The sequence below is a fragment of the Pseudorasbora parva genome, chromosome 13 (assembly GCF_024679245.1).
Source record: "Pseudorasbora parva isolate DD20220531a chromosome 13, ASM2467924v1, whole genome shotgun sequence".
NCBI classification, from domain to species: Eukaryota; Metazoa; Chordata; class Actinopteri; order Cypriniformes; family Gobionidae; genus Pseudorasbora; species Pseudorasbora parva.
Window position 1 is genome coordinate 27,440,647 of NC_090184.1, and position 21,583 is coordinate 27,462,229.

Below are 21,583 nucleotides of genomic sequence, written 5' to 3' on the forward strand. Positions count from 1 at the left end.
AGACATTGTACTCTGCACTGCAGTAACAGGCTTTAATTCAAATACAGCTTCTGATTTGATGTCCTGGATCAAAATTAAAATTTACAGTATTTAAACTGATAAACCAGAGGTGTTTATCATTGCCGTGCCACTGGACATTATTTTGCTGGGATTTGTGATGAAAAACGCTCTGTCTGCACATATGCTGATCAAGGAGAAGATTGAGTTGGCAGAGTTGTGGCATTAAAGCTAGGAGGTTAAAAAAGGCTAAAGGCTTTATTAAAAGCACTGACTGACATTTTTCACGGTGGTCTCTCTCTACACATTAAAAGCTGCAGCGCATTCAAATGCAGCACATAACAGCTTGATGAAGGCCTGAAGACACGCCTGTGAGAACAACATTGATCACTTGTCATTCAGGGAATGTACAAGGCCATCAGCACAGCCTCAGCTGATCGGTTTAAACGGATCTTTCTATCCCTGTTATTAACTTGTGTGTGTTCTATGAACATTCAGTGGGTTTAATTGCTTGCTTATGGCACTGCAAAGATTTTCTTTTTCCTTTTATTTGCATTAGTATTCCTTTAAAGTCTCAAATCCCGTAAGTGGCACACTGATTTAACCATTGTGAATATAGTCATGGTTAGAAATTGATTGAATAGGTTTATTTATTCAGGTATGTAATTTCAAGGGCCAAACTTATTTAATTCAAGTGCCTCTAAACTTTCTTTTGTTGTTGTTCTGTACAAGCAAATACAAATGTTTCTTTAGATTTTCTTTGCATTTGCTTTATAATAGCGACAGTCTATTGTAAGTGCATTATTAATTTTTCTTTCTTTTTTCATAAAATAGCCAGTTAAATACAATTGAAAAATTTAACAATTTAAAAAGTTTAATAATAAGGCAAATGGATAGTTATTAATAAATAATACATAGAAAAATCAGGTATCTTTCAAGTGTTTTCCAATTAATTAAACATGAATTAACCCACTTTAAAAAAACATTTGGAAATTACAACAAATTACAACAAGCAATAAAACAAATAGAGTTTCAGTATCTAACTGTTGAGGGATTTTTTTCTTAACTGACTGTTTTAATATTTTGCCTAATGTTTTTCAAATTAGTCTCTTAATCTCATCAAGGCTGCATTTATTTGATCAACAATACAGTAAAAACATTAGTACTGGGAAATGTTATTACAATTTAAATTAACTGGTTTGTTGTTATATACACTGGTAAAAAAGTTGAATCACACAGTTGGGTCCCACATGAATCAATTAAGTAAAAGCCCTGAGGGAAGTTGTTTTGTCGAGTGTCTTCATGACGACCACAGAGGAGTTTTTTATGAATGGGAGCAAATGACGCGCATATTACAATCAAAAGGTAGTGACGCCGATGATCATATTCATAACTCCTGGCTAATATTAACATATTACGGTCACTATAAGACTTTGAGAATAAAACAGATCTTTGATTTAATTTCTTTATATATATATATATATATATATATATATATATATATATATATATATTCTTTCATATATATTTAATATGCCTAGTCTTAATTTTCTTTTTTTAAATCTTACTTAACCCTTAACTTTTAAATGGCAGCGTATAATCATTATTTACACACACAAAAAGTATATCTGGCATTACTGTCAACCGGTTTCTCGGTAGAACAGACACTAAATATTTATCAACACAGCAGGGAGTCTCTCTTGAGATTGTACAGAGAACATACCCACTAGATTTAAAGGTCCCGTTCTTTGCGTGTTTTCGAAGCTTTGATTATGTTTACAGTGTGCTATATAACATGAGTTCATGTTTCGCGTGTAAAAAAAACACTGTATTTTTCACGCAATTTACTTATCTGTACACCGCTGTCTTCTCTGTCCTAAAAACGGCCTGATGATTTCCTTGTTCTATGAAGTCTCTCCTTCAGAAACACGTAACGAGTTCTGATTGGGCCAGCGCTTCCCGTGTTGTGATTGGACAGCAGCTTAGCGCACTTTGCCCGGAAAGGTCCCGCCTCTTAACATAACGGGGAGATGCAAGCGCTGAATGCACACTCTTCTCCACGTGGGAGAGCAACAAGTCCAAGCCCCCTATTTTGTGTGTTCTTGTGGGCGGAGGGTTAGTCAACAAACGGTTCTAGTGACTTCATTCCTGAAGGAAGTGCAGCGGTGTAGTCCAAACCGGCCGTTCGCTGTAGGCTTTGAAAGGGAACTTCTATAAGTTAAATAAAATATCTCGCTTGGCATTGAACTTTGAGCTTCATAATTTTACAGGTATTATTTATGCTCTAACAGCAACATTACACACTAACTAAAGTTTGAAAGATGGAATCGCGAAGAACGGGACCTTTAAGCAGCAAAAAAAATCTTTCAACATTGACAATATTAAGCAATGATCTTAGAATGATTTCTGAAGGATCATGTGACACTTAAGACTGGAGTAATGATGCTGAAACTTCAGCTTTATCATCACAAGAATAAATTACATTTTATATTTTAACAAAAAACAATAGATTTAAATTGTTGTAATATTTTGCAGTATTATTGCTTTTACTGTAATTTTGATCAAATAAATGCAGCTTTGGTGAAAATAAGGGACCACTTTAAAAAAAATCTGGAAACAGGGATATTTCAGTGATATTTCAGGATATTTCAACTTTTTTCAGTTGATGTAACTTGAAAAAGTATTTTTCACTACAGGTGTTTCATATTTCCAAATGTAGGCCCCTCTGACAACCTTCTGTCTGAAACAGGCATACGAGTTTTGGGTGCTGTTACCTTGGCATCAGTTGCTAAGCAACCCCTGGTCATATCCTGACTCAGCTCCAGACTTTCTGTCAGAGACAGAAGAGTTCTGACCTCTGAATGAGATGTTTCAAACTTCACATCCTCAACCGTCTGTATTTAACCTTCCTCTAGTCATCCCAATTGGTTCCCATGGCGACAGGATGCTTATGGTAATGCTTTAGAGGATGTCTTTTCAAGGATTTACAAGAACAAAAATGTTCACATTATGTATTTAAAAGGTTTAGTTGTTTGAAGTTTCATTCTGCTGCATTTTTTTTTCTTAGTTTGACATGTCATTCCTTCTTCTTAGTTTGACATGTCATTCCTTCCACTCGTTCTCTTTTATTTTGATTCGGTCGCTTTGTCTGGGAAACAACACCATCCATTCTTCATTGATCTATCTGTTAAACTCAGCATGTGAGAGAGACAGAGACAGGAAGACTATTCCACTCAAATTGCTATGCTGAGAACATAATTTGTACTGAAAACATTTCTATTAAATTTGAACAATTCAAAGAAAGAAGCATTTGCACTAGTGCTCTCAGACTTGATGTAGAGAAATGCCGTTTATATAATGCTCAAGAATCTTCTACAGCTGAGGGGTTTGAGAAAGGCTAAAGAGAGAATGAGAGCAAAGGAAACTAGATGTCGTAACACATAGCACTTTAGTGATTTTATGTCGCTCACGATCACAAAATCTATATTTTTCAAGTGCGTGTGTGTGTGTATGTGTACGTGTTTTGAGTCGCTGACAGCTGAAGGATCTTATCGCACTTATCTGAAGGATGTTGACACTCTGCACCTGCCGAACAGGTTCTCTTATCCGTAAGTGCTAAATATTACAATTGAGTGATGGATGATCAGAGAATACAAGTGAATACATCTTCAGAGAAAGACAGAGAAAAAACACATTCCCCCTGCAGATTAAAGCCAGTGAATTAGTTTTATAAGATTATGCTCATTTTAATTAGGTAAAGAAGCTTTCTAAGCATTGAAATCTATCCTGAAGGTGTTATAACAAGCATCCAGTGGCTGAGCCTCTATTCTGTCATTGATTTGTGTGTTAAATGCTTCCAGTTCCTTCTGCAGTGAGTGGTGTGATATTTCAGCCGGATCAGATGTGAGATACACTGCTGCCGCTACCAGAGGTCATTCAAGCTGGACTCTGGACAGTTATTTGACTAAAACGCAAACTTCCTTCCATATGTTGCGACCATAAGGAAGCCAGAAGAGTGAATCCGGATAAAACTAAGGTTATGAGTCTGTGTGTTTCTCTCTCAGATGCACCGGTGCCAAGACAGAAAGCTTTGACAGAGCTTGGTCAAAAAGGTGACGTCGTTCTCCAGGAGGCGTCATTAGATAAAGGTAAGAATAGTGCACACGCTGAAAAACACAAACAAAGTCCAAACTAAGCACAAACAATCACACCATTGACTTTAGTGGAATGAAAATTAGTGTGTGTCAGATTGAAACTCAGGCTTCGTCTGAGAGATAGAGAGTGAATTTTCCTGAGCTGGAATATAAACACACACACACACACACACACACACACACACACACACACACACACACACACACACATTAGTCCTAACATCAGGCTGCACGCTTAAAGGGATAAAGCTTTTTTCAAAATCATAAGCTCCACAATGATTGGCGTTGGCACATATTTATACACTACCATTTAAGTTTTGGGCTTGCTAAGGAAGTCTTTTGTGCTTAACAATTCTACATTGATGTGATTAAAAAAAAAGGAATTTTTCTTTTGTGAATTTTAATTTTAAAGATGAAGTCCGTAACTTTTTTGGTTAAAAAATTATTTTTGAACAAGTACATAACCAGCCAGTGTTCAAAACCATCTCCTTACCTTAGCCCGATTCACTACGGTTAGCTTGTAATACTGTATTATACACTCTAAAAATGCTGGGTTAAAAGCAACCCAAGTTGGGTTGAAAATGGACGAACCCAGAAATTTGGTTGTTTGAACTCAGTGAATGGACCCATTCAAACAACCCAATTTCTGGGTTTGTCCATTTTCAACATAACTTGGGTTGTTTTTAATCCAGCATTTTTAGAGTGTACTGGTAGCTCTCCGCATGAATTTCAGGCAGTGCCGCCATTGATTTTTGTGTCGTTTCTTTCCGTCTGCATACATAAAAAAGGAGTCCCGTGTAGGTTATATTGCATGTGAGGATGCTGCAGTTGGCAGATAATTTATAGCCTTTTCTCACAACAGCTGGAATGTAAATAAATGTGTCATTTTGATGGAGGATTGTAATCCATAAAGGACTGTAACTGTAATACAGACTTTGGACTGTACCATTTTTTTTGATTCTACAGGTAATGCTAAAACACACTAAATGCACGTAGACATCAAATGCCGATATTGTTAACATTAACAATTTGTAAATGGACTGCATTTATATAGCACTTTTATCCAAAGCGCTTTACATTTTTGCCTCACATTCACCCATTCATACACCGACGGCGATGTCAGCCATGTAAGGCGCCATCCAGCTCGTCGGGAGCAGCTGGGGTTAGGTGTCTTGCTCATGGACACTTCGACACTTGGTCAGGTGGAACCGGGGATTGAACCACCAACCTTCTGGTTTGTAGACAACCTACATGAACCACTGAGCCACTGCCGCCCCAAAAGCAATTTGAGACAAAAGTATAATAATAATAATAATTTGCACGGTTTGAGGTGATATATGCTAAGTGATCGTTAGATTGAATCACCGTTGTGATTTATTGTAATGTTTTTTTTTCAGTAGGTCAGAACAAAAGTGGCAGACGTTACTTATTCTGATGACATTTTCTGGTAAAAAATCTTATTTTTGTCATACTTCAAATACAAAGGATCTGTGATTCCCGAATTACAGTATCTACATTGGTGCGGTGACTGACAGCCACACAAACTCCTCAAAACATTAGATTCATCCACACCGAGGGGCCATTCCGATCCATAACCCATGTTAACTCTTTCCCCGCCAAACACGGAAATTTCCGTTATTTGTGAGACAGCGCTTCCAGGCCAATAACGGAATTTTTCGGGTTTCCGTGTTTTACTGTCGAACGCTAGGGGGCGCTATTGCACATCTTCTAAATGAGAGGACTGAATCTCCTGATCAAAACACATGCGAGTAAGACGCAGTGAAACAAACGATCGCATGTAATCATATGCATATGAAAAAGAACCTGATCATCATCAATAAACAGCAAATGAATCAAAACTGCCTAATGTTACTGAATGAAATGTGGACCTAGCTACATGACTGTGCAAGCATTAGGAGTATTGATGGACTCGATCTCCTCCATCTGCGTTTGATCGTCGCTCTGAATCTGATCTGGAAACAGTCTTTCACAAAAATGTGATTTTCTCAGCTTTTTGTTCAAAATGTTGCTTTTTTTTAAAACCTACCCATATTCAAGTGTTGATAAAAAAGGAATGCATGAAGCTAGAATAAAACAGGTTGTTTTGTTTAAAAGAAGAGGGTCTGCTCTTTATTTTGATATATTGCATGTTCAGATATTCATTAAACAAAATATTCTATGGGCTATAACATTTTTGTGAAAATTGTCTAAAACCCTGGCGGTGGCTGGCAACTTTTTTTAAAAACGCTGGCGGGGAAAGAGTTAAGATTCCGCATATAACTGCAATTGCAGGTTTCAAACAGAGATTAGCCTGGATGCCTGCCGAACTTAGCCCCACCCACAACATTTATAGGTCGGGGGGTTTGGTCTGGACTCGATCCATAGAGGAGTAATTATCCCCGAACAGAAACTGTTCGGACCAATGAAATCATCAGGGCGGGCTTTAGACGATTATGGACAGATGATCAACAGTAACGTAATCATCCACGCCATCAAAGGGGCTTGGATTATATTTGTTCGGATCTTGTTCGTATATGCATTCATCTTCACTATTTCTCTCAAAAATGATGATCGTGTTGAGTAAGTACTCTGGGTATCATTAAATAATTTTTTTACAACACCGGCAAAGATCGTTTATTTCAGCGCGCGTGCAGACAGGGTTGCAAAGTTTTTACGACAAAACCTGCCACCTACTAGCCCAAAACAATAGCTTCTCGGGGGGGTTCTCTGGGAAAAAAAATGGTGTTTGGGGGGTAAAGTGTGGGTTATTTTGGCAAGGTTGCCTGCTAAAATTCGCACTCATGGGTCTATCACATAATAGTCACTTCAACCCACGGACAAAGAAAACAACTCGCGGAAAAAAACGCAGACTTGGCAACACAGTGCAGTTGAGCTCTGTTGACATTTGAAAACTAGCGTAATGCGTCGCTTCGTCGCTCTGACTGGTTGTAGCTCTAATCGAGGTCTTTCCAGGTTCGGTTGAAACACACCCCATAATCACAGCCCAATGGAGCAGTTTCAGACTCATATTCTGACTAGAACTGAGTATGACCACGTCAGGCTAAACAGAGATGGCAACAAAGAGGCAACATTTACATACTGCAGCTATAAATAATTATTTTCTATTTTAATATATTACAAATTTGTATTTATATTTTGATATATGTTATTTATTCATGTGATGCAAAGCTGAATTTTCAGTATCATTACTCCAGTCTTCAGTGTCACTTGATCCTTCAGAAATCATTTTAATATTCTGATTTTTATTATCATAAATATTGAAAACAGTTATTTTTGTGGAAACTGTGATAGTTTTTTTCAGGGATGCGTATTTGTACATGACAGTGGAAAGCACATGATATGACCCAGATTGAACCTTTTCCCATGAGCCGACAACCCTTGAGCATCCTGAGTATGTGCACAGCCGAGTGCGCCATGGCGTTATTGTGGGGTTTCAGCTTTATACCACCTAAAATCAACTATAATGTGTGGTTAGCTACTTTGTGTCAATCAAATGACCTTTACCTATTTAAATAGGGGTTCTTGGTATGGGCTGGGCAATAAACAATATCATATCGTGATCAGGATAACATTACTACTGTCAACTAGCGTCAAATACACACTGAAAATGAAAAATCCTCACAAGAAGCCGTCATGATGACAGAAATATATCACTTACAACTGTATACTAAAATGTACTTCTCAAAGTAAGTTATTTCTAAGGAATTATATTGTAGATATTGCACACACAATATATTTTGTAGTAAATTATTTATATTTTCAGTTGATTACATTTTAAAAGCTTAATTTAATTAAATTGTTAAAGTTTATATATACATTTGTAACATAAAACACAGAATAGGGTAAATTAAATGGATTCCATAGGGCCTTAAATTGAAAGGTAGCTACTCTTTGGAGTTTAATATTCATGTTTATATGTTAATATTCATTCACAAGGTATAACAAATGTGTGGAAAGTATTTCCTTCCTCATTAAGGGTACAGTTTTGCTTAAGTTTACACACCCCTTGCAGAATCTGTGAATGTGAATAATAATACAAAATAACATGCAATTTGTGTGATTCCTCTTATTTAGCACTTTCCTGAATAAGATACGTTAAGATATATAATAAGATACCTGAATAAGTTTACATCAAATATGCTTTCATATAGTCCACAAGACAAATAGACAAATAGATATAAAAAAAATTACCCTGCTCAAAAGTTTACACGCTCTTGATTCTTTACACTGCGTGTCGTTACCTGGATGATCCACGGCTGTTTTTTTTATTTTGTGATGGTTGTTCATAAGTTCCTTGTTTGTCCTGAGCATTTAAACTGCCCTAGCCTAGAAATCTAGATGCACCCTAGCGGCTTATATGACATTCTAATCTGCCCGCAAGTGTCGTCTAGCAACTCTCAATACAGTTCTGAGCTGTAAACGGCAAACTCTGGTCGGGTCAATCACGAGTCGGTGGGCGGAGCTTAACATAATGACGGCCGAGTTGCGCTTGCATGCTTCTAGTAAACACAGAAACTCCTTCAGGCCCTGCACATTCTTCAGTTTTTCAGCATCTTTTGCATATTTGAACCCTTTCAGTGACTGTATGATTTTGACATACATCTTTTCACACTGAGCATAATTGAGGGACTCAAACACTATTAAATTACTATTAAAAAAGTATTACTGTTTTTAAAGATTCTATTTAAAATAAGGTCTATTAAACTATCAAAAACTATTTAAAAAGGTTCAAACATTCACTGATTATCCAGAAGGAAAAGCAATGCATTAAGATATGGGAAGGATGAACTTTTGAACTTTGGATGATGTCCATATTTTTCTTATTTTGTGCAAATGTATAAAAAAATAATTTAGTATACTGCTCTTTGGAAGCAACAGCAGATATTTGCATGTTTCCCAGAAGACAAATTAAGTAAAATGTACCTTGATCTTCAAATTCAAAAATCCAATTCAGACAAAAAAGTAATTAAGGCATTAAGACCGAAGAAAAACAATTTGCAGGACCTAAAAAACATTGTGCGGTTTAACTGCTCAGGACAAATAAGGGACTCAAGAACAACCATCACAAAAAAAAAAAAAAAAAAATTGTGCATCATCCTGGTAGCGACATCCATGGTATGTAAACTTTTGAAAAAGTAATTTTTATAAATTCAGCAGTTTTTTGTCTTGTATATCTAAACATCTTATTCAGGACAGTTCTAAATAAAATAAAAAAATAACCCTCTTATATTTGTTTAAATTATTCTATTCACATTCTGTAAAGGATTTTATGTAATCTCCTGAGCACAACTGTACATTAATAATAATATTGCGATAAAATTTGTAGCCATATCGCCCAGCCTCTGGGCAGAATAAGATGCAACAATATTATGGACCAGACGTTACGTCAGTGGTCCAGGCTGGCTATGCAAGACTGCACACATTCTGCACACTCTCCACCAAACGTGTCAGAAAAAGGAGAGAGCTGAAGTGGCAGAGGCACTACCATATTATCTTACAGTGTTTTCTTGGCCCTGACTGCCGATTGACTCTTAGAGACTCAACTGAGTGAGGTTCTCTCTCTGATCACTGGCTTTGTTGAATCAAAGGTTATGAATTATGAATCAGATTCTTCATATCCACAGAGGGAATGACTGTGGCTGCAGTTCTTAAACAAACCTCTCCTCTTTTATCACTCTTTTATTCTCTTCAAAGCTTAGATTTTTCATCTGGGTCATGTCATCATCTTATGTTGGCTTTTGCAAGTTTGTTTATTACACTTCATAAGTGTAAATGCTGCTGTTTCTGTGACTCAAAGACTAGCATAATCAGCTGTCAGAAGGTGATGCCAGCCTGTAGTTGTTTTGCACAGCAGCTAGTCATACTTTACATTCCTATGTGTAATTGCCATTGTATGTTTGTATGTGCATTAAGCGCATGTGTGTGAGCTCCGTTGACAGGTGTAATGTGTGTGTTGACAAACCGCCCTGAGGGTTCTGTAAAATGTAGCTCCCTGTTGAAAAGCAACACTGCTATATTCAGGCACATCAGTTTTGGTTTTGTAATTACCCGTGTTAGTCTAGAAATCTAGATGCAGCTTAGCGGCAGCAAATGTCATTTTCAGCCAGAGCGTCTAGCAACTCTCCGTTGGCTTGTGAGAACCAAACTCTGGTCAGGCCAATCACATCGTGTATAGAGTCAGTGGGCGGGCTTAACATAATGACGGCAGAGTTGTGACGGTTCCGCGTGCTACTTGTAGACGAAGAGGCTGGCGAACGGCAGCCTTTCGAATTTACTTTGGCCTTGACTCTAGAAAACTTGGAATTGAGCTCTTCTATGAGGAAAAGAACGAAGAACAGAAAAAAAGTAAGGTGCGTTTGGAGTTTTGCCGGCCGTATAATACGGTAAAAGTTTAATCTGTCAACTAGCTCTGCTTCACCTTCTTCATTTCTCTGGTTGGTTGTAGCACTTTCGCTATCCTGCCCCCCCCGCCCACCCAAAGATTCTTGAATCAAAACTGATTGACAAAAACAAGTGAATGGAGATAGATGCCAACACCAGGGGTTTCCTGTAATTTATTCTGAGAACAGTATGTTAGTTGTGTGTGTGTGTCATGGGCGTAGGTTTAGGGGGGGACGCTAGGTACTAGTCCCAATCAATATTTTAAGATGGCAAAATTGTCCCCACCAATATTTTAGAAAACTCATTCGTGCTGCTATATGGATAGATTCCTTATCGTTCCATATTTACAAGCAAAATGACGTGTCCCGCCGTATCAAACCAATACGGTATGCGATGCACAAGATTGCGTTTTAGCGGCTTTGCTGCCATAGCGACGGAGTCTTGAGAGCATGTGCTGGAAACTTGCGCGCTTTTTTAAAAACATGTCAATCTCGCGTCCACCGTTTAAACGCAAGAGGATTTCCAGATATAGGGCTGAATAGAAAAAAAGGTATCAGTGGGTCTGTCCAGTAAGTTAAGATGAACCTAAGACAAACTGCAGCCTTTGCAGAGAAGCATTTCAGTGTCTCAGACTGTCTGACTTAAAGCAGCAGCGATGAAGGACACATCCGTGCTTCTAGGTAGGCCTATTGTTTTTTTAATGGATAATATAATATTCTATACATTATCAAAGCTTGGCAGACTTATTTTTCTAGACATTAGACCGGTTAATTAATAGATTATAGCCTAATTAATGTTATTAATTTATCATTTAGCTATAGGCTATATTAATAATAAATAATCCTTTCATATAAAGTTTGACATTTAAAAAATATTTTGATAAAAATGGGACAAATAATTGCATAATAATATAGTCATAATAGTAAATTAATATAGAAAATGTAATTTAATTTTTGAATTTCAGAATTTTTTTGTCAGTAAAGTGGTTACTGCTTCAAAATGTCTGCTTAAAGAGACAGTGCACCCAAAAATTAAAAATCTGTACATTTCCTTTTTAAACCTGTATACATTTCTTTGTTATGTTGAATTCCTACCATGGAAGTCAATGGTGCCCCCAAAGCAGCCTGGTTACAAACTTTCTTCAAAATATCTTCTTTTGTGTTCAGCAGAACAAAGAAACTCATACAGGTTTGGAACATCATGATGGAGAGTAAATGATGACAGAATTTTTATTCTTGAGTGAGCCATCACTTTAAAGTGCACCAATGTAGGCTATTAAAGAGTTCTTTAGAAATAAATAAAATAATCAAATGTAAAATAATATAAAATGTGTTCTGTTGCAAGCTTGCATTGGCCTACTTGATTCCATGTTTATTGTTGAGCTGTTGTCCTTGTTTAATTCTTACTCTTATCACTCTTTAAATGCCAAGTTCATAAATGATTTTCAAAAACCGATTCAAAACTGATTTGGAAAAAAAAACTTACACACAAAATAACTTATTTTCAATATAAAAAGTGATTGTGCATGATTATATAGCATGATGGCTTTACAATCAAAAAATGTGGTTATAATGGAAGTCAATGGGGCAAAAACAGCCACGAACAGTAAATGAGGGAGAAACAAAAACTGATCCTGTACAAAAACTAACAATGCATCAAATCTAAAGTTGTTACTAATCTTTGACATGCTCAATAATGTGATGAGGTAAAAAAAAAAAAAAAAAAAAAAAAAATTCTGTCCACAATCATTTTTTATATTGAAAATAAGTCATTTTGTGTGCATGTTGGGTTTTTTTCCGAATCAGTTTTGAAAATCATTTATGAACTTGACAATTAAAGAGTATTTTGTATTTTATTATTATTATGGTACTGGATTGGGCTGAAAAGCCTCATAAATTAATAATCATATTCATTCCTAAACTATGGTGCAATTCCATACGCAGTAATAAATAATAGACTATATAATCTGGGCAAACCTGGTGGGATGTCCCCACCAAAGCTGAGACTAAACCTACGCCCTTGGTGTGTGTGTGTGTGTGTGTGTGTGTGTGTGTGTGTGTGTGTGTGTGTGTGTGTGTGTGTGTGTGTGTGTGTGTGTGTGTGTGTGTGTGTGTGTGTGTGTGTGTGTGTGTGTGGTTTCCTCTTACCGGAATCTGGCAAGTGAGAGTGCTCTGTGTGTGTGTCTGTATGGATGTGTTTGAAAAGAGAGTCATTACCTGCTTGAAATTCTGCACCTTGACCTTAGATCCTTCTTTTCCTTTAGCACTGTGTGTGTGTGTGTTGAACATTGGTGTCAGTTGTAGCTCCTCCTTTTTTAAGCAGAGCAAGAGAGTAGGGCTAAAGACAGTTAATATCTGTAAAGTTAAACCAGTGGGAGCTGGTCCTGGCATGTGAAGAGGGAGTTTGAGCTATTGAATTTGGCTTGCTGTTGGATTCCGTTCAGGAGATGATAGTTGAAGTTCTTTTAGTCTCCATCATTTGATTTGGTGGAGATGCCAGTGAGGAATGAGAGGTGAATGCGGGTGAGTAAGCGAGTGATCGTGATCGCTTCCCTCAGGCTGAAGTGAAACAGAGAGCAGCAAAAGTTTCTTTGTAGTTGCATGACCGGTTGGGAGAGGGTTTTTGTGTGTTCATATGATGTATTGGCTGATTTTATTTCAAGTGCTTTTCAAACTTGTTTTTGTAAGTGCAGTGAGGCATCAAAATTGACCGTTACATCATCAGGCATTCAAACACACACACACAGTCATGCAGAGGCAAGCTATGTGTACGAGTACACACATGGACGGTTAACAAATGAACAGGATATCAAGAGTTTAAATTAAAGTAAATATTTGCAATGGGTATTTTTTTATGTTGTTGCTGAAGATCATTTCTTAATATTTAATGGTGTGTACAATAATAATAATAATAGAACATTTGACCAAAAATAAACATATTTAAAATATGATATTACATTTATAAACTATACACTATATAAATAATTTGCTTTTAATGCTATTAAATATCTAGTAACACTTTATTTTAATGTGCCATTGTTACATGTTACATGTATTTACTATATTAATAACTATAAATTAGGCATAATTACAGGCATCTCTAACCCTACATGTAGTTAATTTTTATTACTTAGTACTTACATGTATAAATACATTTAAAACAGGGACACATTAAGATGGTGTAACCAGATATCTCTTTTTTATTATTATGTGCAGGCGTAATTGAACATTGAAGTACTCCCACATAAACATTACTTAATTAGGAGGAACGATTGAAAATAAAATGTCTTATTTATTTCCTGAAAAGATTTTTGAGTCACTCTGCATCTTTTTTTCTTGTCTGTCCAGATAAGTTTTTTTATTCTTTAAAAAAAAAAGAAGTAAATCGTTGTGTTTAAAGTTTAAATTACCCCATGATTTACTCACCCTCAAGCCATCCTAGGTGTATATGACATTTTTCTTTCAAACGGTTAAATAAATAAAAAAATGTGCTGGCTCTTTAAAGCATTATAAGGGCAGTAAATGGCAGCCCACAATTTGAAGCCCAAAATAATCCACACGGCTCTGGGTGGTTAATTAAGGCCTTCTGAAGCAGATCGATAGTTTTTTATAAGAAAAATATCCATATTTAAAGGTGCAGTGTATTTATGAGGATCTATTGACAGAAATGCAATATAATATATAACTATGTTTAAAGACCTTGCATATTGAACCGTTACCGTTACCTTTAGAATAAGCCATTTCTATCTACATACACAGCATGTCCCCCTTGTTGTGAAATCAGCATTTTGCGGCATCATACAGTAGTAATAAATGGAAAGATTATTCTACAGTGGGCTAGTCACTCTGCTCTCTCCAACAACAACATTTTTGTACTATGTTGGCCCCCGTAGCTTCTCTTTGTGCTTTGAAAGGAAGAGGTGAGCGATGAGTTCACAACCTCACCGCTAGATGCCGCCTTTTTTGGGGCTTAAAATTTTGGGCTGCCATATAAAAGCTTGGATTAGCCAGGACATATTTTAATATAACTCTGATTGTATTTGTCTGAAAGAAGAATGTCATATACACCTAGGATGGCCGACTTGAGGTTGTGTAAATTATGGTATAATTTTTCATTTTTTTCAACTATCCCTTTAATGTAAAAATCATTTTTAAAAGCTGACAAAACATCAAGTGATGCAATGTCGTCGAGCTGTTTGCATCAAAATAGCCCACCATCAGAAGATAACACAGAGCATGGTGGCACAGTGGGAGTTGTATTCATCACACTGGATAAGCCTGGCATCACTTCATCCCACTGTACATAAACTGAAGCATGAGCTTTCTGGGACAGAAACACACACACACACACACACACACACACACACACACACACACACACACACCACAAGCCAGCGGCCCTTTTATTATCAAGTCCAAACTTCATGTGTATGATGCAAACGTTCATCTGATCAAATGTGACAGTCACTTTTATTTTTTGAAATGCTGTTTATGGTCGCTGTGAGATTAGAGTAAGTGTATCTTAAGTACTGTGCCTGATCACCTTTATTTAATTAATTATTTAACATTTTTTGCCTTTACCACTTTGTTTTATATGAATTAAAAACCCAAAGATCAGTCCTCTTCTAGTCATCCCCCTAAGGCTCACAGACTCATTTTGTGGTTGACTGCACTAATAGAATTAATCAAACTCTTTAGAGCGTGGCTATCAGATCTCTGCCCTTTTCTGTAGTGTCCTCAAAGGCCAAGACACTCAAGACTCTTTAAATCGCATGAAAAGCCCACACATTCTCTCTTTTCTTTCTTTGTCACACTTAAAATGTGTTAATGTCATGGTTAGCAAAACATGAAACCAAGTGGTATTTATTTAGAAGAAGAAACTTAAGTTGAACTGACAGGAAAAATTGCTCAGTAAAAATAAACTACTTCTGAATAAAGGTTTAGCATCATTTCCAGATGCCAATTGGTTTGATATTTTGTTATTTCATGCAATGAATGCTGTCTTCTTTTGGGGGGCTACTTCCGTTCAGTGCTCTGTCTAGCTTGTTTAAATTAGATCTGATATCCTGTTTTTAAAGGCCCAAAAATAGCCAGCAGAAAGAGTCCAGGTAAAACTCACTCCATAGACTTATGTAATACTGAACAATAAAAAAAAATCCTGTCTGGACAAGAAGCTACAGGCTAGTGGCAATTGCAACCCTTCACTGAACCCAGCTAATCTAAGAGTCGCATCTGCATTCTAGAGCCTCATTTTTGGATTAGTTGATGCCAAGGTCTTACAGCTAATCCGTATAATACAGCCTGCCGGATCTGCAGTGCTGTCTCGTATATGCTGTCTGAAAGTAAACTAAAGCAGAGTCTAGAGATGCATTAGATGCCTGTGACAAGACTACAGCCTGTTCTGGCAAGGAGGAGCACCAGATGTTCAGGATTCCTCACCTGTTTCATACCAGCCAACTGTGATGTGAATATTTATTAGATTGTTGAACTTTAAAACTCGCATGATCTCCTCACAGCGGTTTGAAAGGATCGAGAGTGAATCAGACATCAAATGAAGCTCTCACGTGACTGAACTGAACTCTTCAGAATATGGCAGTAACTCAAACAAACTCATAAACGCGGCCAGACAGACACGGGTCAAAGCTCATTATGAATGCCACACACACACACACACACACACACACACACACACACACACACACACACACACACACACACACACACACACACACACAAACACACACACACACACACGTCATACCTTACATTGCTACACACCTTCACAGGCTGCTGTTTTATAGTCTTTATGGTTTTATTCACACATTACGGCGTCTGTACACTCCTTTTGTAAATCCAGAAGTGCTATTTATTCTGTATTACAGAATATTATATTCTGTGTGCAGAATCGTGAATATTTAGCTAACGTGTGCAGTTTGTTTTTGTATACGAGGCTTCTAAATATTTTACTTGACATTTCAGCTCACCCTTTACCTGTACTCAGTTTCAGTTTCTGTCTCTCTGCAGAAATGACAGGAATGCTTTCATGCTTGTGTCCCAACACCTGCTGAGTTGATCTTCTTGTTTCAGAACACATTAAGGAGGAATATTTGAATATTGAAGTTAAATGGATGGAATACTTAAGGATTTTCTTTTCATTTTTCAAAATATATGAGATTTTAAAAAACTACTTCCATTCCTGGGTTATAATTGGCATTCCAATAAACCTCTTTCAGGTATATTGTGATTTTATAGTTATAATCAGGGAATGAATAAATTAAAATATATTTTATTTATTTAGTAGTATATATTAGTATGATATATTTATTATTTACATATTTATTATGTTAAAGAACTAACATAGGCATTTATTTGAAACTGTGTATTTAATTGCATATTTAATGACAATTTAATGCATCCTTTCTATATAAAAGCAAACTATTAATTTATTCACAAAAAAATACTGATCCCTAACTTTGACTGTTTGATTCACAAGTCTTATAAAAATAGCGGCATTTCCATTACCCTTCAAATTGCGTGAATTGAAATTGTGAACTGAAAATACCAATTTCGCAAAAACTCCCATATATCACAAAAAAAGGTTTTACGCTGGTATGAAGTGTTTTTTCAGGCATGCAATTCGAAAGGAATATTTCACAAGACTACAACTTAAACGTATGTACACGTCTTCACGTTTTAGCATGTACACGTCATCTGGCAGGTGGGCCCATTTGCCACTGTATGTTTAAAACAATTATATCCTATAATTATCCTGATCTAATGACAAACTATATATCATTTGAAAGCTTACGAACTCCAGATTCATCCTGTGAAAGCCGTTTTGAAATCGGTAACCTTGTGTTACCATGGAAATAGTGCTCTAATTTATTCTAGCGGGCTCCTCTCCTAGTGGCATCATGTTTTATATTTATTTAACTACTTTATAATAAAACCATTTCTTATCTTGACAAAACGCATATCGTCGCAAAGGTCTGTGTCTCACGGTTCTATATCTGAAAACTGTTTTGTGATATTTGGACAAAAATATATTAATTTGACACAGGAAATTGCATTTAAAAAAATCAATAGAATTTCAGACACCCGGTGGCTATTTATGGTACAGCGCCTAAACAAAATCTCATGGGAACTTCAATTTTTGTGATATCAACTTCAAATTTGGAACACAAATTGATTAGACATATGGCTTTGATTTGCTAGTAATTTTTGAGTAAAAGTTATTTTGTAACATATATATTTTATATTAAATATCTAGTACAGTATATTTGATTTACAGTAAATTTAAATTTCCCTAACTTTTTTTATACTTTACTTTTTTATAGCAATATTTTGCTAACCGTCTTCTTTAAAATGAGACCAAACTTATGGCTATATTCCAAAGCATTCTTGAATTGCAACCATTTAAGTTTGGATAGTGAATTTTCAAAAAGGGGGACGACAGTTAACAGGTTAAGGATGACGTAGTGTGTTTGGAGATGAGAAGATGAGACTTCTTTATTAAAATCATAAAAGACCAATTACGAGAGTACTTGCAACAAAGAAACAAAGAAATACCTCGAAGCAGATATGAGGGAGAAACACCTAGAAACAACTCATACGTGGCCACTTCCTAGTATAAGGGGCTTTCCTTGGCATTAATGCTTGGATAAAATGCCTATATATCTTTTTTGATTAAAAATAGTGGCATCTGAATGACTTATCACGAGAGGAAAAAATTATGTTTTAGCCACAATAGTTTTTTTATAGACATTTAGAAAATATCGGAAAAGGTTGATCAAATTCTGTAATGGAAATCTGGCTACTGATTGAATAATAAAAACCTTCAATTGTTTAGCAAAGAAAATGAGGAAACCATGACATTGTTTCATTATTCTCTCTCTCTTTGTCCCTTTCTCTGTAGTTCTGTTGCATGAGGAGGTGGTGCGTCTCCAAGAGGAGGTGTCAGTGCTGAAGCAGGTCAGGGAGATGTTGAATCGTGAGCTGGAGGAGACGGGTGGAGGCTGCTCCGTGGAGCTGCTGTCTGTGTCACAGCTCAGAGTGCAGCTAACACAGAAAGAGCAGGAGCTGGACAGGGCAAAGGAGGCATTACAAGGTAGGAAATGAATACCATGAGCCCGACCTTCACCCCCAGCTCTCAACCTACCCTAGACCTGTCCTTTTGTAATAAACAACAGACATAAAAGCTCAAACCCCTTGCTTAGTGTTATCTGCCAACTTGCTCAGTAAAAAACAAATACCATTTATAAATATTCTGTAGAGAATAGGAGTGCTTGATTGCTTTATGGATTTCATTCATTTATGAGTGATTTATAATGATTTATGCATTCATTTTGGCACATTTTTAACATGTAATTTACAAGAATTGACTTGTGGAAAAGCATTAGCCCAATATCATACCCTTACATTAGTGTTACATTCAGGGCTGTCAAATTAACGCGTTGATTAAATTAATTCATTTTGGAAAAATAACGTGTTAAAATAGATTAACACACCCGCCCTGCCCCCAAAACTATGTAGATAATCTTACATTTCATATAGTGATTGGTGATGAAGATAATGCAGGGGACCAATTGTGTGGTGTAGCCAATAGAATGGTGTTAGGCAAGGCAAGGCAAGTTTATTTATATAGCACATTTCATACACAATGGCAATTCAAAGTGCTTTACATAGAAAGGAATTAAAATAGGGCTAAAAAATGCATAAGAAAAAGAATACAATGTAAAGACAATTAAAAGTAATAAAATTATGATAACCAAAGAAAAGAACAGGTAAACTAAAACAGTTATAAAAAATTATTTAAAAAATGATGCATAGATAAGGTGCAATCAGTCGGACGTACAGTGGCACAGAGCTCATTCAGTAAATGCACAGCTGAACAGATGTGTTTTGAGTCTGGATTTGAATGTGGCTACTGTTGGAGCACATCTGATCTGTTCAGGAAGCCGGTTCCAACTACGGCTGGCATAATAGCTATCAGATCATACAGACAGATCGCTAGAACCTGTAAGGAGAGCTCTTAAATTTTCTCCCAAAAAGTAAGCGTTTCATTAAACTCACACACAAATCACACTATTAGTTATATGAGTTTTCTTTATCCCTCCATCTCTTGCTGATGGGGATTCCTAAAGCAGAAATGTACAATGATTTTAATTACTGATTTCAATAAGCCTTTGCAGAATACTGCAGATATTTTTGGCCACACATACAATACAATCAGACACAAAGTCAGTTACTGACTTTAGTCTTTCTTTCTTTTGTCCTGCTGCTGTCACAGCTCTGTAGCTGTGAAATGCAGAAGTAATCAGAACAGCACTGACCATAAAACTGGCAAAATATTCTTGGTGTTTTGGTATCGAGGGATTCTACTCTCCTTGGTCTGACTTTGTCTTGAAATCTACTTTTTCCAACGACCCTCAAAGCCTAGTTTGACAGTAATGCAGGAATAGATGTTCTTGTGTTTCACACGCTAGATCGAGGTTAAACAGCAATCCTAAACATTAATTGCACCTAAACAGCTTTGCATTGGGATTGCTGTCTTCTGTGCTCATCCGAGCAGTAACTGACTTTGTGTCTGATTGTATTGTATGTGTGGCCAAAAATATCTGCAGTATTCTGCAAAGGCTTATTGAAATCAGTAATTAAAATCATTGTACATTTCTGCTTTAGGAATCCACATCAGCAAGAGATGGAGGGATAAAGAAAACTCATATAACTAATAGTGTGATTTGTGTGTGAGTTTAATGAAACGCTTACTTTTTGGGAGAAAATTTAAGAGCTCTCCTTACAGGTTCTAGCGATCTGTATGTACACTGCTATTCACAATCTCTCTCCACCTCCCACCAGGTGTGTGTGTGTGTGTGTGTGTGTGTGTGTGTGTGTGTGTGTGTGTGTGTGTGTGTGTGTGTGTGTGTGTGTGTGTGTGTGTAAAAGGCTTTTTTTGTGTGTCATTTGGCTCCTGTATAATGAATCTTTAAGTGGTGGGTGAATGGACTCAATGTCCTTGGAAAAGACGAGCTGCAATTTGCAAGTCAGAGCAGAGACTACAAACAACCTAAAACAGTCAATTACTGCCTCTGTTATCACACAATATTAACCACAGCCAGCTGGAGAGAGAGAGACACCCTGGAAGAGAGAGAGAGAGAGAGAGAGAGAGAGAGAGAGAGAGAGAGAGAGAGAGAGAGAGAGAGAGAGAGAGAGAGAGAGAGAGAGAGAGAGAGAGAGAGAGAGAGAGGAGAGAGGGAGAGAGGGAGAGGGTTTGGAGTGGGATTGGAGTGTGAAACTGGACATCTTGGACATCAAGAGAATAATAGTAATGTATAAATGGGAGCAGTTACATGCAAATAAAACTGTATTATTTATTTAAATTGATCGAGACCACAATCCAAATAGCACATGAACAATTTTTCCCAGAAAAACGTTAAGGTGTAATTTATAACTGCACTGACAGCTGAATTGGTTTTATCAACATTAAATTTCTCCATTATAATGGGTAGATGAGTACATATTTTTCTTATGTATATCTCAGATCCTTTTTTCTTGGCCTCTCTCTGAGGTCTTCATGAATATGATTTAACATTCATACTGTTTAAACCAGAGCAGAAGGTTGATCATTGTCAAGGTTAAGAAGCACTTCTGATTTGTCAGGGCAAAACTAGCAGTGGAGCACAGAACCTTGATTTAAAATATATATATATATATTTCAAATTATAACACACATTGCAAAGTTAATATGAGTATTTTTACTTTCAATAGAGAGAATAATTATTGCTTATGTTTTCTCTTTCTTTTTGGTTTGTGTACTTTAATTATTGGTGAATGCATGGCCTCCACTAAAGATTGCTTTTGCTCATACTCAGGGTTAGGATTTATTTTAAACCCATAACTCTGGTGTATTAAACTCTGGTGTTTGTGCTATGGACATATGATATATTATACCTATAATCATATGACTAGAGGAAACAGACTACTGCTCTAAGGTTTGGGGTTGGTAAGAATTTGGTTTTGGTTTTTTTAAAG

At 36.5% G+C, this 21,583-nt stretch overlaps 1 protein-coding gene across 5 annotated transcripts in view; it reads left to right on the forward strand.

Annotated features, from left to right (window-relative positions):
• kazna (kazrin, periplakin interacting protein a) overlaps window positions 1–21,583 on the forward strand; it is a 47,824-nt gene that overhangs the window by 11,918 nt on the left and 14,323 nt on the right. For 3 of the 5 annotated variants that reach the window (XM_067413662.1, XM_067413659.1, XM_067413663.1), the window contains exons 2-3: window positions 4,062–4,145; window positions 18,468–18,659. In XM_067413662.1, coding sequence (XP_067269763.1) covers window positions 4,062–4,145; window positions 18,468–18,659 — 276 coding nt within the window. Of the gene's footprint in view, window positions 1–4,061; window positions 4,146–12,914; window positions 13,076–18,467; window positions 18,660–21,583 lie in introns of those variants that run through there. The other 2 variants (XM_067413664.1, XM_067413660.1) reach the window with 2 other exon arrangements.